Below are 16036 nucleotides of genomic sequence, written 5' to 3' on the forward strand. Positions count from 1 at the left end.
GTCTACACCCCGGTATACGACACATGGTGGCGATGGGAAGAGCGTACGAAAAGGCTCTAGTCGGTAAGTGAAGTTCTAGTAGTTCTACTGAAAAAGGGTCATACGTTCGGCAGACGACCTCGAACAGGCGACTATATGAGGAAGTGCAGCAGGACGGTGTCGATTTACACGCATTTCCGCTACAGAATTTGAAGGAATGCCGCATAGAATGATGTTAACCGTAGAGCAGGTGTTATTGTCAGTTTTAACAATACATGTACACAAAGATTTAGTTCACCGCCTTGCAATTTCTTATCGAGGTCATCAGCTTACAAATACATTGTACTGTACGTCGTACAGGGTGAGAACGAACATTTTCAATCAATGGCTATCAATATTTTGTTTTGTCGTACGTCATGTCCAGCAAGTTTCCTTTGTCTGAGTGTACAATGTACAAAAATGGTAAGCATGAACACAAGTTTTTGAGGGTTGAGATCCAATGATTCACACCAAGTTTTAACTTCACTTTAGATTTTAAACAGTGTATATAGGTGCCACTCACCAACACCTAGATGAGTTTCCCCTTACTAATACTGATCACACGATATGAGTAAACAAAACTCAAAATAACTTGGCCATTATCAGTTAATTTGGTAGAAATCCAAATTTTTTTAAAAATATACATGACCCATGATTAAATATTCACTTTGATTTGGGTCATTCAAGATCTAGATAAAAAAAGGTTTAACAGATAGCTCAAAGATCAACCCGAAACAGATATCTCGGGGTCAATCAAATATGACTACCTATTTTTAATGGTACATTGAAAAGCAGCAGACCAAAATTTGACACTGATAAAAAACATTATAATGGGCCCAATATGATGATGCATTTATATAGAATTCATACTGAAATACACCTCAATAAAAGCAGATTGGAGAAAAGAAGAAAAACAATACGAAAGGGAGATCTGCATGTCAGCCTGGAAGCCATATTCTTTTTGTGCTACTCAGAGTCTGTGTGCAGTGGCTTGTGTAGATGCACTACTGTAGCAGTTTTGCTACATTGCTCTTGGTCCTCGGCTAGCAAACTCTAGTTTGCAAAGCCCTGTAAGAAATAAAAAGTAAAACAAAAAAATGTTGAGTCACACAAACTAAAATATAAAAAAAAGAGTAAAGAAGTATTGTAAATAAAAACAAAGCTACAATTATTGCAGCTATGGCTTGTGTTACAGGGTAGCTGCTAGCATGAGCATGCATGCTGTTTTGCTCTACTGTATACACTACATTTATACTGGGCAGGGTAGTATACATTTTGTAGGTACCAGTCGAGCTAGTAGCTCTGGAATCCATACTGTTCTGTTCTGTTTGTGTATTATATTGTGTACAGTGTACGATAGGACAAGACAGCATGGATTTCCAGACTAGCACATTTAAAAATGTAAACTTCTCTAACCACTATTAAAAATGTAAAATCTTTGAGACTTGGTGACATTCTGTGGATAAATTGAACATTTTGATATTTTTAAAAATTCAAAATCAAGAGAAAATGGTTAAATTTTACAAATTATTTATTTTTCATGAATTAGAAAAATTGTAAGTGTTATCAGGGTGCCCAGTCATTTATGTGGTTTGTTCTACTTGGTATCAAATCATCTCTTTCCATCTTGAGATTTGATGCCACAGATTATCTGCACTAGATTCCCTAATCCTGCGGCAGCCATTTTCTTTGACATGAACTTGACCTGAAGAAGGCTACACATGAAGTGAGAGATTACCTATAAAGCTATATTGCCTATGTAGTACATGTATGTCCGATGCTTAAAAGTATTACATACATTCTCATAATCGTATTTATTTGAGTTTGTCATTGTGAACACCTATCTTGACTTATACATAAAACTACAGTAATTTAAAGAGAGAAAGGGAGAGAACTGTGTATAGGAAGTTCGTAAATTACAGGTGTTACACAAAATACATCGCTCCTGCCACATTTATCAGAATTTATTCATGTAGTTCGTCGACATATAAATTCTTGATAAATGTGGCAGGAGCAATGTATTTTATGATAGGCCTGTAATTTCACAATGTCATTAATAGAAAATAATCAGTCTGCTATGTTCAGTTTCCTACTACAGAAGATATTACGTATACAAGCCTACAGCCTATAGGCCTCATTCACAAATTTCAAAGCCATCAGCTGCGGAAAATATGAACATGAAAATAGTACATGAATTTAAGATTAATGCGCATATAGCAAAATGGAATATTAAAAAATGTATGTATTTAATTGTGCAATAAAAAAATGTATCATCCACTATGGAAAAATGTCATTAAAATTTGCTAGTGGAGAGAAATGTTAATATACCCACAAGAGTAAGAAAAAAAAAGTCATCTGAATGATTTTTATTTTGTCAGTAAAATTACATTGTTAAGTAGAGGCAGAATTAATCCAAATTACCTACTTAGGAAGGGGAGATGATAGAATATCACGCAGCGTACCATATTAAAATACTTAAGTTGACTATGGAAGTAATAGCGAAATAATTAATTCCCTAGTGAAATCTCAGATTAGATGTCAGTCAATTATCCCAGAATTCTGTCCTCACTTTATGTACACATGTAAAAAAAATCTGATACTAGCAGTTGAACTTTTTGTAGCTGTTGAACTATTGGTAGCAGTTCAACTGTTTGAAGCAGTTCAAATATTGGTAGCAGTTGAATTTTTGATTGCAGTTGAACTGTTTGAAGCAGTTCAGCTATTGAGCTATTGTAGTGATTCAACTATTGTCAACTATTATTGATAGCAGTTCAACATTAGGTAGCAGTTAAATTGTTAATAGCAGTTGACTTGTTAGCAGTTCAACTTCTCTTGATAGCAGTTCAACTCTTGGTAGTGGTTGAATTGTTGACAGCATTTAAACTATTGATAGCAGTTCAACTATGGATAGCAGTTCAACTACAAACATGTATTGAGTAAATGTTTCTGTGACATGTACGTGCATGTATACATACGATAATTATGGAATGTAATACTGTACATGAATTGTATAATACAGGAATGTGTCATTCAAATTATTAAATATTAGATTTCATTCTTGAGTTGATTAATCTGTGGACCATCTAAAAAATGTTATATATCATAACAATTCATATTTTTCATATCCAGGAATCATTGGAATATCGATATATAATATATATTATTTGGTTTGTGTAATATTTTTTGTAGATATGGCGACATGAAATATTGAGGATGAAGGCTTCCTTTCCAATTAGAATTGAGATATAAGCAAATACAACATGTATATATTAATATCTTGTTTTTCAGCAGATCTGACTCACATGTTTAGAAGCTAATGCCAAAAATGTTATTGTTTGTACTTCTAGCTGTGTCGTATGCTGCCAAAGCGTACTTTGAATCCATTGTAAAGCTAGGAGAACTTGCCAGTGAAACCAAAGCTTCCAGACAATTAGGTAAGTTTCGGTATATGCATTTTCATAGCATAGATTGGAAGTATAACTAGGAAACAGACTGGACAATGAGAGGTCACGCTATCATATTAATGTCATCGTTCTGGGTGCCAGTGTCATCACCATAGTGCCAAAGGATTCCCATCATTTACTGTCACCTAAAAGTGTAATGAGGTTTACTAACACACCATGTGTTGATAAGGGCTTTACTCCTACTTTTGTCTGATAGGAATAGCCTGGCAGTGGAATACATGTTGTGCTGTTATTGTAGAAAATGCAAAATAACTTTTATACATGTATGTACCATGTATGGAATGTGGACTCTTTCATGATAAAACTAAATATATTGAAAGTTGAAGTTCTGTTGTAACTTGTTTGGTGTGTCATCCAGAAAATATTACTCAAGCATATGAAGGGCCGAAAACACTTGCGATTCACTTCGTCCCAATTTCAACTCGTCCCATTTCAACTCGCTCCATTTTCAATTTGCCCCATTTTCAACTCGCCCCAATTTCAACTCGCCCCATTTTCAACTTTCCCCAACAACACTGGTAAATTTATAAATCTAAATGATACATGGACTCGAAGTACGGGGACCAAAATTTACATGATTTTACATACATGACGTACATACAATGTAGCCAGGCAAAGCATAGCAAATGTAGCATTTCGTTTCAGAAAGTGGTGGTTGTGCATGCATGTGGTTTTTGGCTAGATCTACCACTTACACTAGCACAAATAGGCAACAGTGTCTATTAACTTTCCTCAGTCATGGAATATCACTTTTCGCATTAGAAGCATATGAACGGCTGAAAACAATGATGTATAGAAACATATTGAAAAGGTAGTTTGAGAGAATATAGAAATTTATAGCCTTCCTTTCAAGGCTAGATATTTTGATTCTATTTTTCATTATTTTTTTCTGAAATGTATGTACCAACCCTGTTAGATTAAAATCCATGCTATTTCCTGGAAGATGGATGACATCAACTGACACAAATATAATTTGAGGTTACATGCATGTGTACAGTTGTATTTTAAAATCTCCTAGTAATGAATATCCCATTATTACAGCCTAGGAAGTTGTCTGTTATTACTGGCATTTGCAGGTTATAAATAAACTGGTGCAGGTGAATTTCTGTGTACCTGCATTCAGCAGGTGACAATTTAAATTTACTGGCATTTGAAAGGTGAAATTTCAAATTTAGTTGCATTTGACAGACAAATTTTGAAGCCCACTTGCATAGTAACTATTTTCGTGATGGGGAATCTTTTTATTTGCTTTAATATGAACATTGTCATTCAACAAAATTGATGATTATTTTTATTCAACAGATAAACATGGCATTTGTCACAATAAATGTTGATAAAGAATTAAAAGTTTGATATACATTATTTTACTTTGCTCCGAAAGTTTTAAAATTTAGGAGCATTTTGTTCCCAAAATTTAAAATTCAGAAGCAAGTTGATACAAAAAACATCTTGCTCAAAGAGTTAACTTCCTAGGCTGGCCCATATTATCAAACCATTGCTTGGCAGACCTTAACAAGTTTGGTATTTTTATGGCCTGAATGTGCTGATTTGAGTTTGACATGTGTGAAAGAAGTAGACATGCACACGCATATGGAATTTAGCTTATACTCCTCTAGGTTATTATACATTGTATATAGCTTTGGGATAAATCTGAAGTATTTTGATATATTACTTTCACTTGTTAGGATTATGCTATTTTTTTTTCAAACCTGTATTTATACAGTGAGTAATTCATTGTCAATATTTTGACCATTTCAACCCACTAAAAGTATAGGTAAATAATTTGATGGAGTAATTGAATTCCATAAAACTGATACGCAATGTATGGACTTTGGAAGGGATAGGCTGTATGTACATGGCTCTCAGTTACATGTGTATTTCTCCATGAATGGTTGTAACCACACACTCTTACACATTCACCAGAGATGAAGTGATGTCATATTTTTATATAACATACTAGTACATGAAGTTGATACATCTTTGTAGGGACATGGTATGACTTGGTTGTAAGCTTGGACCAGAAAACAGAGTATCAGATGGCCATACATGCTGATTCCGCTATACAAATGTCCTGTGTATTACAAAATATATGATAATAATTATTATGTTCTGCCAAATGTTTATCCTTGACATTTGTAAAATGTGAAAAATTGCCAAAACATGCCAGAGACTACATGTATATACACTACTGTTTTTTTGGGGGTATCATTAATTTATACAAGGTAACATTGTAAACTAAAAAATGAATCCATGTCTCCCAAATTCTCAAACTGTACATGTGTATTTGTACATCAGTTCACTCTCAATATTATGGCCTTTTCAACCCAATAAAATGGTATGTGTGTGTGTGTGTGTGTGTGGGGGGGGGGGGGTAGTTGGGAGGCAGGAAAATGAAATAAAAGAATATTGTAGATAGATATTTTCAAAGCATTGTGAGTAATACATTTGTTCAGTTCTTTTGCCAATGTCACTCCTTGTGTACACTGCTAAATAAATGAATAAATGAATAAATAAATGAATATTTTATATCTCCCAATTAACCCCCCCCCCCCCCCACACACACACAAGATCCCACCTTCTTCAGGAAAGATAATTTTTCCAAAATTTGATTATTGTCATACATGTACATGTACAAATGTACATGTACATACATCTGTGTACCATTGTGGTAATACCTGCAGATACAATGTAGATTGTTTGATTAGACTAAGAAAATGCCTGATGGTTCACAACAGCACGTATATTTTACTGTTTACATGCAATGTGGGTGTATCTAAGTAGTAGACAGGTGTATTGAAGGGTACTGATTACACAGAAAGTGACACTTTGAATTGCCAATGTCACATTCTGTTTTCACCAACCATTGTGTGCACGCAGCGAGAATAATCCACGACTCCTTGAGAAACCTGTCTAGAAAGAGTCCTACTTGACTAAGTACAAGAGAAGAATGGCAAAGTCCACTACCTGCACTATAAATAAATACCTCCTTGGTTGCCATTGAAGTACATGTACATATGATATATAACAACTAAAACCAGTATGGCTGTCTACCAAAGTGAAATGTTGAAAGCTGGTATAGATTTATTAGAAAAATGAAAAAATCCCTCACCTCAAGCTATAGCAGTGGTTGAAGGAAAGTTGAAGGGGTATCACTTAGCACCTGAGGGCAACTTCCATAAATGACAAGAAAGGGCCAGATTAGATTTAAAAACCAAAGGTGTCAAGTCAGAGAATTTTCAGAATTAATAAATGTAAGTACATGTAGTACATCATCATGTAAGTAAGTGTTTTATTACAGCAGTGGTACTGTGCAGTTGTTATGTTCTATAGAAACTTGTAGTTCCCCTTAGCAGTGATAATGCCCCAAAAAGAGTGTGGTGTTATTTTATTAACAGTGAACATTTCTGTTCAGAAAGTGTACTGAAATTTTTTTGTAAGTCAGTGAATGAGTTATTAATATTATATGCATAACTTTCCAATATCAGTGTCTGAAAATGTCAAAAAACCTACATTTGTATTAAACATAATGTTGTGATTTTAAAACTACAGACGTTTAAATCTGACCTCAGCCTATCTTATCTAGTCTGTCTATTAAAAGAATTATTGGGCTACATCTCAAGGACAACTGTCCTGCGCTGAAAATACAGATGACAGAAAAATTGTTTTGCTTGTTCCTAAGTTGTCAATAATGCCTCAGATTGTGATAAGGAAATACTAAAATATTTCTGTTAGAGATAATTTCATTTCATATTTATACTCACAAATGGAGACATACTAGATTTTATCTTTAAAATGTAGACCATAGAAAATTATTTTCAGAACAATATAGCGTATGTGGTATAAACCTTATGAGTCATATATTTGCTGTGAGTATTAACATATGTGTTAATTAACATATGCAATGAGAATAATGAGGATAATTGTCCTACGACAAAAAAAATAATAGAAAGATATGCTTAAACTTGACAGCAGTTTACCTGCCACTACCAGTTACTTTGGATGTAAATACAGTATTGTGTGTACATAATACGTATATCGTACAAATTTCTCAAACTAGAATTATCACAATAAAATGTTACCAGAAATATAAATTTCTACATTATTATTGACAAGGAGGATACTGTCTAGACACCTTGATATGTTATCAGGAGACTTTTGATTTTTTCCATAACTGGATAGTGTACATGCAAAGGACAATTTGACTTGTATGAATGTGTAGACATGACTATGCATGCATTATGTCATTATCAGTGATAAGCTAGTCCAGAGAACTGACTGTATAACCATATAGAAAGTGCAGTCTGTCACTGATACTAGTGAATACATGTCTTGTTGGGTAGTGATAGCCAAACTAGAATCAGATCCATTCACCTCTGCTTGTAAACAATGAGGTAAACTATGGTGTACTAAGGCTTGATACCTGGTAAAAGAAGTGTGTGTGTGTGGTGGTGGTGGTGGTGGTGGTGGTGGTGGTGGTGGTGGTGGTGGTGGTGGTGGTGGTGGTGGTGGTGGGGGGTTGAATCTGGAAATACCTTGTACATGTCAGTATTATATATATATATATATATATATATATATATATATATATATATATATATATATATATATATATATATATATATATATATATATATATATATATAACTTTTATGGGTCAAATAGCTAGGAAACTGATAATAGGTAGATTTTACATTATACCTACATGTACTTTAATATAAACACCCCCCTGAGGTACATGTATGACTGTTACTACATGTAGTCTACATGTCATGCTATACCTCAGATCTTTTAATAGAAACCACGTTGGCACCCAGACTACACCAGTACAAGCACAGTACTGTGTATAGATGTTGCAAATTATTTTCATGTTGTTTTAGCAAATTTTGTAAATTTCATTTGTATCATGATATAAAAATTATAAATAGAATTAGAAGGTTGTCATGGAAAGTAATTATAACTAATAATATTCAGACTGATCAGTAACAAGAAATGTACACTGTAGCTGTACTAGTCTAGTTCCCTATACGGTATCATTGCGATCTACATCTGAGACCACTCATGGTTTAGTTACACATGACAGAAGCATCCAGACTAACACTGTACACGCTGTAGGATTGTGATCGATGACTAGAAATCAACATCCATCCAGTCGGCATTTGTTTAGAGTGCATTTTATTTTACCTTACTGACTTGCATGTTTACCAATCTACTTAATTGCAAATAGGGTTCAGTCATGCACTACTTTTCCAAGAGGTTCATTGATACAAATCTACATGTGTGTGGGTATGCAATATGTCTCTATGCAATGTCCATTACCTGGAATGGAATATAAGCAATCTATTTCTGCAAATACCAGGCAAACTTTGTCATGGTAACAAAGTGCCGCATTGACGATATGCTACATATCTGTCTTAATGGTACATTAGAAAATGAACAATTTTGTTATATGAATCAGAATTCATGAAGAATTTAGTTTGTCGTGCTTCATTAGTCATGCATGACTGTAATGCTACATATAAGCTGTATGCCTTTTATTGATGATATATGGGTACCACTAGAGTGTTTTGAAAGGTAAATATTGTACCTTGGAAAGTATTTACCCAGTCTGTTTATGCAGAACAATGCTTCATGCATGTAAATATTGAGACAGCCAGGGCTCATATCAATTTCATTAGATACTTGAGGTTTCAGAAAAACATGAGTACCATGCTAATATTGAGGAAATTATAGAAGCAAAGCAATCTCCTTTGCAATTCTTACTCCCCTTTTTTCTGGCTAGATGTGTGTGTGTGTGTGTGTGTGTGTGTGTGTGTGTCTGTCTGTCTGTCTGTCTGTCTGTCTGTCTGTCTGTCTGTCTGTCTGTCTGTCTGTCTGTCTGTCTGTCTGTCTGTCTGTCTGTCTGTCTGTCTGTCTGTCTGACCCTCCCTGTGTTTCTTAATCTGAGTCTGTCTCTGTCTTTCTGTCTGTCTAATGATTTTCCTTTAACTCTGCTCTGTACTTTCATGAGGTATACTTGTTTGTTACCTCCATCTGTATTTGCTATATACATTGTACATAGCCAGAACTACAGTAAGTGTCACACACACACACACACACACACACACACACACACACACACACACGCACACACTGCAGATTTATTGTGAAGTATGCATGTAAATAGTTATTTTGAAAATGATATTCTCCGCATGCATATTCATGATAGATGCTATGGTGAAATAGAAAAGGGAAATCAATAGTGTAGTGATGTATGTTATGTGTGTATTGTATTTATACGGCAACGGCAGCAAAGTCATAGAGCTGGCACAGCTTCAATATTACAGAATTTTCTAATTAAGATTCTGAAAAGCATTCTTTCATTTCAATGATTTACAAAAATCATTGCCGTGCTACCTTGATAATTATATAATTTAACCCACACAATACATCTTTTGTAACCATTCATGAAGGTATATCTATTGTCACTGTATTGAATCAGAGTAGGCCAGGCAGGTTCACTCCAATATTGCAGTCTGAGGTCGTAACCTTTCCTTTAAAGGGTTGTGAGTGTTTATCCCATTGTAATACCAGAGATTGTACATTACTAAATACACGTAAATGTCAACACAGTGTTTCTATTTTCATCTACTGGCCAACAACATAGTGTTTATTATGGCCGTATATCAGAGCCACACCCAGAGCTCTAGGATTTCAGTTCCCCCTTTGACACATCCTCTTCCTTCATGCTATATGGTTTTTTTCGTGAATAAAGAAGTCATCTGTTTATCGGATGACTTCCTCATCTCATGGTATGAGTGATCATTATTTGAAATGTGGAGATTGAATTACTGTTACTTCCGTTCAGTGAATTTTCACCATCATCCAACATTGTCACGCCATATAGCAAAGGCATGTGTAAATAATGTAGTTGCATGGTATACATGTACTTTTGTTGAAGAATGAGGTCTGACTACAACTAGAATCATGATAAATGGTTTCCCTAGGAGTACTACAGCCTTAAATTTATCCTGTGATAAGGCATGAATTGTTTTGAAATGGACATGGTTTTAGGCAATTAAATTTCAGTTAATTTCAGAATATAAGTTAAGTCCTAATTTTCAACATTCATGTACTTGCAACATATATGGAATAATGATAAATAATGAATATTGAACCCTGCAAGGAACATTAAACATTCCTTGCCCAATATCCATGACAACAGGCTATCTTGACTCTGTGTCATGGCTTACAGATATTCATTGTCCTGTTGTTGCCATAGTGATAGATGCATATATATATATAGCTAGGGATAAATGTTTCTTTATAGGGTTCAATATTTATAACTTATATTTCACAAGTGCACAGATAGAGATATGGAAAATTGTGATTAATACAGTGAAACAAATTGAATATAAAGGTTTGACAAATTTGACAGGTCTGGATGTCAGACTGTATTCATTTATATCTGAATGAGATACACAAGAATACAAACACAAGATGTGTTAACATTTTGCACCAGTCAGTGTGTGAATTGTAAGAAAACATATAAAACATATGGCACCTTATTTGGTACATGTAACACACCTTGGTCAGTGTTATGTTGGATAAGTGTATACGTGTAGGGTACTAAAACATTTGCAATATTTGACATTTTATGAATTATTGACAGAATTTGATATACTTCTGCATGCATGTGTGCAATTTGCAGTGTTCTGGTAATTGATGGTTACATTGTAACATCTATATTATCTCCCCAGGCATTTGGTACTGAGGTTTACATGTACATGTACCTTCCAAATGTCGATGTAAACATGATACAGAAACAGTGTTTTTGCTAAGGTCGAGGGACTCCGTTATCAGGTAACAGAAAGGGAGAAGGGGTAAAAAATGGCAGTGTTTTCCCATAGAGTCTATGGTATAATTTTGTTTGGGAACCCAGGTAAAATGACATGGGAACCCCGGGTAGATTTTACCTACTTATCGCTCTTAGTCTTAGCAAACACACTGAGAAGAATTGTAAATTTTATCAGATTTATCCTTTGTGTCTGGGATTGTAAACCATAAGATTACTTGTATATGGTGAGACCTACATGTCGATGTACATGTAGACATGAAATAGTCTGCAATGTTACAGTCAGAAGTAAATTATCATTGATTCCGACAATTAATATATTTATACATTGCTCATGACGTATTGATTATGATTAATAATAGTATTTTTACTTGTTTATTTAAATCAAGCTTTCTGGAAAATGTTATTTATATGATCTGTCACGTTCTGACAATAATTTACTCTTAATTTTATCACATTTGAACTTTGTCACATGTTTTTGTTATTTCTCGATAAATTATCACACAACTGCATAAGTGATTCATTGATTTGAAGTGTAAAAAGCCTAAGGGCATTACCATCACAGATTGAAAAAACACTGTTTGAGAATATTGATTTTATGATGTATACATTGTAGCATAGTGGCTTTACCATGGTGTTTATGACACTCCTACTGTTTTAAATTCCAAATTGAAGTACTGTCTTTCCGAAGACAAAAATTGCAATTTTTTTTCATACTTTTTCCCAAATTATTGCTGTTTATTTTGGGACTGTAATTGCGCTATTCTCACTAATGTTGTGATGCTAAGTTGTTATTATTTTTTTGTAGGCTGTTCGTGAATTTTATTTTGATTTAAATCAAATGAAATAATGGTTCTGTTAATATTACTGTAACATAACTATGTTATCTGAAACACTCAACTTCTGTAAAATGATAATATTGTGTGATCACGCAATTTCTTGTACAAGGAGTAAATACACACTTACACATGTATTTAGATATCATTTACATACAGGTACATTGTATTCAGTAAGGGATGTGTTTGGTATTGCACTGCGTCTGGTCGTGGTACATATATGTAGGCATGTAATAGTATTAGTAAATATGATCATACCAGTATTGGTCACACCCTGGTGATGCACACTGTACCAGTTTAGAATAGAATGATAGACTGAAATAATTTCATATTTGCTCAAAATTAGTTAATATCATTGTTATTCAGAAATTTGCATATCTTTACATAGATAATTACATGTACTATACTTTATTATTTCAATAAGTGCAACATATTTGATGTGGAATAATGAAATTGTAGTTTATCAGCAGTTTGAATAATTTGCATAATAGTCATGTACACAGAAGTGTTATCATACAGTACACATGTGATTTTATCATACATACATGTACATGTACACAGTTCATACTTCATGATATCATAAAGTAACAATACTTGACTGAGTACATGTATACAGTTGAGTCGTTTTATAAAGATGACTTTTTTAACAGCCCCTTCCTTAGCCTGAAAGATACAGGCGTTGTTTCCGTACATGTATATACATGTACAGTGCACTGTAATAAGCTCAAACTGTAGTGGAGTGGTTACGTACATGTTGTATAAAGGGGACCAAAGACTGGACCTTTCACACTATTCCTTAATCCTATCAAGAAAAGGCATACATGTACATGAAATTGGATGTTTTTGTTGGAAAATTTTCCCACTTTCCCAGGTTATGCTTCAATGTAGAGGACATTACACATTCATTTACCAGATTTCCATCATTGTTACAGTGGTCTCAAAACTTAGCAAATCTGACCTTGGTGCCTGATACCCTGAAATGTCTTGAAATGGACATGTCCTAGGCTGTGAAAAACAACAGTTTATTTGCATTTATACTACATATTGTAGTGTTAGACATCGTTAAGAAATACATTGTGTCCAAAATATAGTAACAGTTTAGAGTCAAATATGACAAACTATTAAAGTCCATTAGGTGTTTTGATATCCTCATTATATGACATAGGCAGTGTTTCTACTCAACGTACATACTAGTCAAAATGCAGTTTAAAAGTGCACTTCCAATATCTGATGTAGTATTTTCACATTTCTAATCTCTCTTCAGTGTCAAACATCATCATAGTACTGGAAAGTACACACCTTTAGAATCAGTCATGTTGGTAGATCCAAGTCTTGTTGTGGTCTCTCTAACTCAAGCCAACCATTCAAACAGATGAATGTACTGAGACCATGACAAGTCTGTGGACTATCATGTTGGAAAATCTAATTTAAATCAAGTTTGCTTTCATTGCTTTGTGTCACGCAGGTTAAATAATATGAAATAATGTAATAACAGTTACAGACAGAGATGGTGAAATTTGTTGTAAAACGACGAGCTGCCAAAATTGTCCTGTTAAATAAGAAAGAGTACATGTGTAGCAACATACAAGTGTATATGTACAGATAAACATAGCTGTAATATTAGACCATAAGGGTATACATTGTACATGTATAAAGTGAGGAGTGTCTATGACAGTGTATATTAACATTCATATACACATGTATAAATACTATTTCTGGATGACCTGACGTGACTTACTATAAATGGATACTGTGCGTGCTGCCCTTAACAGTTCAAATACCCCCATTGTAAATTATGGTACTGTCAACGGTCTCTGCTTGCTGTTCTGTTGAAACTGTGATAAAGCTGGTGTTACCTACATTTGTAATTATATAAAAGTATAGACAAGTGACATTAGTCCATGAGATTATGAAATTCAGCAGTATCAAGACATGTGGTTGATATTTTTATGGTTTTAATTTATAAGTTTGTGAAAGTGTGCTACACGCTTCAAATAAATACAACTTTTGAAATGGATGAATTCTTCAGATCATGAATAAAAAAAATTACATTTTCTGTTAGTATTTTGCCAGTTTTATAAACTCATGAAACTATGTAATAATTGTAAGGTTTTCATTGAGTTGTAAAGAATGTTGTATATTCAAAAACAAGTAAAGCAATTTGAAATGTATCCTTACTTAAATGGTTAAGTTTTGATGCATGCACCTCACAAAACAAGGCAATAAATGTTGATATTGTCGAGAAGTGACATGAACTGAACAATGATAAAATTTAGTTCCAATTTTATTTCATAATAATAGGAAGTTGTTTATCTCTGTGTAAATACTAAAGTTTATTGGTGAATTTATACAAGTACAATCTCTACTACAATGTAGATAATAGTGGAACAGACATGATTTAGAATATCAATATGTTGAATTTATATTATAATAAACAACAGCTGTGTTATTTATGTACATGTACATGTATATCGTTCTATATTATGTCTCTAAAAGTCTGTCCTTTTGTGAAATGAAATGTGTATAAGAGCTTTGAACAATATTCAGGTACAAACTATCATAGTAAAAATGGAAATGACATATTTTTGTATACGATTATACCCAATCTGATTAAAATCCGATGTGGTGAAAGCGGCTAGATGTCCTTATTTACCTCTATTCATCGTGTTGTGACGTTTGTTTTGTTCGGAGTGATCGCCGCCTTCCCACATCTGAACCGGTGTAATCTACAATCCCGTTTAAATCTCGCGCTTTTGAATAGCCAATTAGGACGAGCGTTACGTTGGCAGCTTCAAACACTGGAGAAATTGAAATGTATGTTTTGCAAACAGCAGGACGCCACTTCCCATTAAAGGCCATTCCAAAGATTAGATCGGATGAAGTAACCATTTTCACTGGGTAGCAACATAGCAATTCAAATTGTAAAACATTTACACAATCATGTAACTGTCTCTGCAAAACATAGTTTCAACTAGAAATTGTATTTACCAGTTCTCATGCTTTTTAGCCTTCATGTTGTTTATGTCGAGTCTCTATATTCGCACGCTTCCGTAATTTATACAAGTTGATTTTGACTGTGACATCGCACCCCGACAGTGACGAACACGTTGACCACGCCTTAGACATGCATGTTTCAACTATCATCTACAAACATCTACAAATCCGTTTGGAATTAATAAACTATTGCTGAATAATTATTTCAGGCGACCGAACTTGAATCAACATCAGTCGAACGATCAACTTGTTGCTAGTGCCGAAATAAACATTCGCAATACCACGCTATCTACGACAATTTAGTCCAAGTTTTCGAGGTCACTTCACGTCACGTCAAACATGTGACATCTCATCGGTAATTTCCGGATTTACATTCGTATTAGTTTCACGTTATACCCCAACATAGCCTAACTTAGAACCTTCGTGTAGGTGGATTTTGGCAACGTCCATTCAAATCAATTATCATGAATGTACGTCCTTTAAAAGTTGCGACTACGATTGAACGATCGGCTCTGATCATGTGCACGTACCTAATGTACCTTCATTAACTTTCGTTGACAGACAAGATCACATGACGTTACCTACGTACACGTAGTGGAGTGCCGTATTTATATTTGTGTGCTATGAATCGCATCGTGTCTAAACAGCTACCCGTCTAGTCTAGAATTTGGCATTAGGTAATCCTAAAACGTAAAGCTATATAAGAGTTGTCCTACAAGTAAATGAGGTAATGTCTCTAATGTGTAATCAGTAATGACTTGCTTGAATTGTAAGCTTACTAGTATCGATCCTACTCGCACGAAATTGGTTGACATGTGCGTTCGTCACGTACCATCATTTATAGTTGTGATGACCGAACAAACAGAAAAACAGTCTCTTGAATTCGGGAACTT

General features: G+C 34.2%; 1 protein-coding gene across 2 annotated transcripts in view; it reads left to right on the forward strand.

Moving 5' to 3' along the window:
* Nucleotides 1–16036, forward strand: part of LOC144435821 (BAR/IMD domain-containing adapter protein 2-like) — a 42620-nt gene that overhangs the window by 602 nt on the left and 25982 nt on the right. For both annotated transcript variants that reach the window (XM_078124455.1, XM_078124456.1), the window contains exons 2-3: nucleotides 1–63; nucleotides 3366–3452. The exon at nucleotides 1–63 is cut by the window's left edge and continues 13 nt beyond it. In XM_078124455.1, coding sequence (XP_077980581.1) covers nucleotides 1–63; nucleotides 3366–3452 — 150 coding nt within the window. The remainder of the gene's footprint in view (nucleotides 64–3365; nucleotides 3453–16036) is intronic.

Source organism: Glandiceps talaboti, chromosome 5, assembly GCF_964340395.1.
Source record: "Glandiceps talaboti chromosome 5, keGlaTala1.1, whole genome shotgun sequence".
Taxonomy (NCBI): Eukaryota; Metazoa; Hemichordata; class Enteropneusta; family Spengelidae; genus Glandiceps; species Glandiceps talaboti.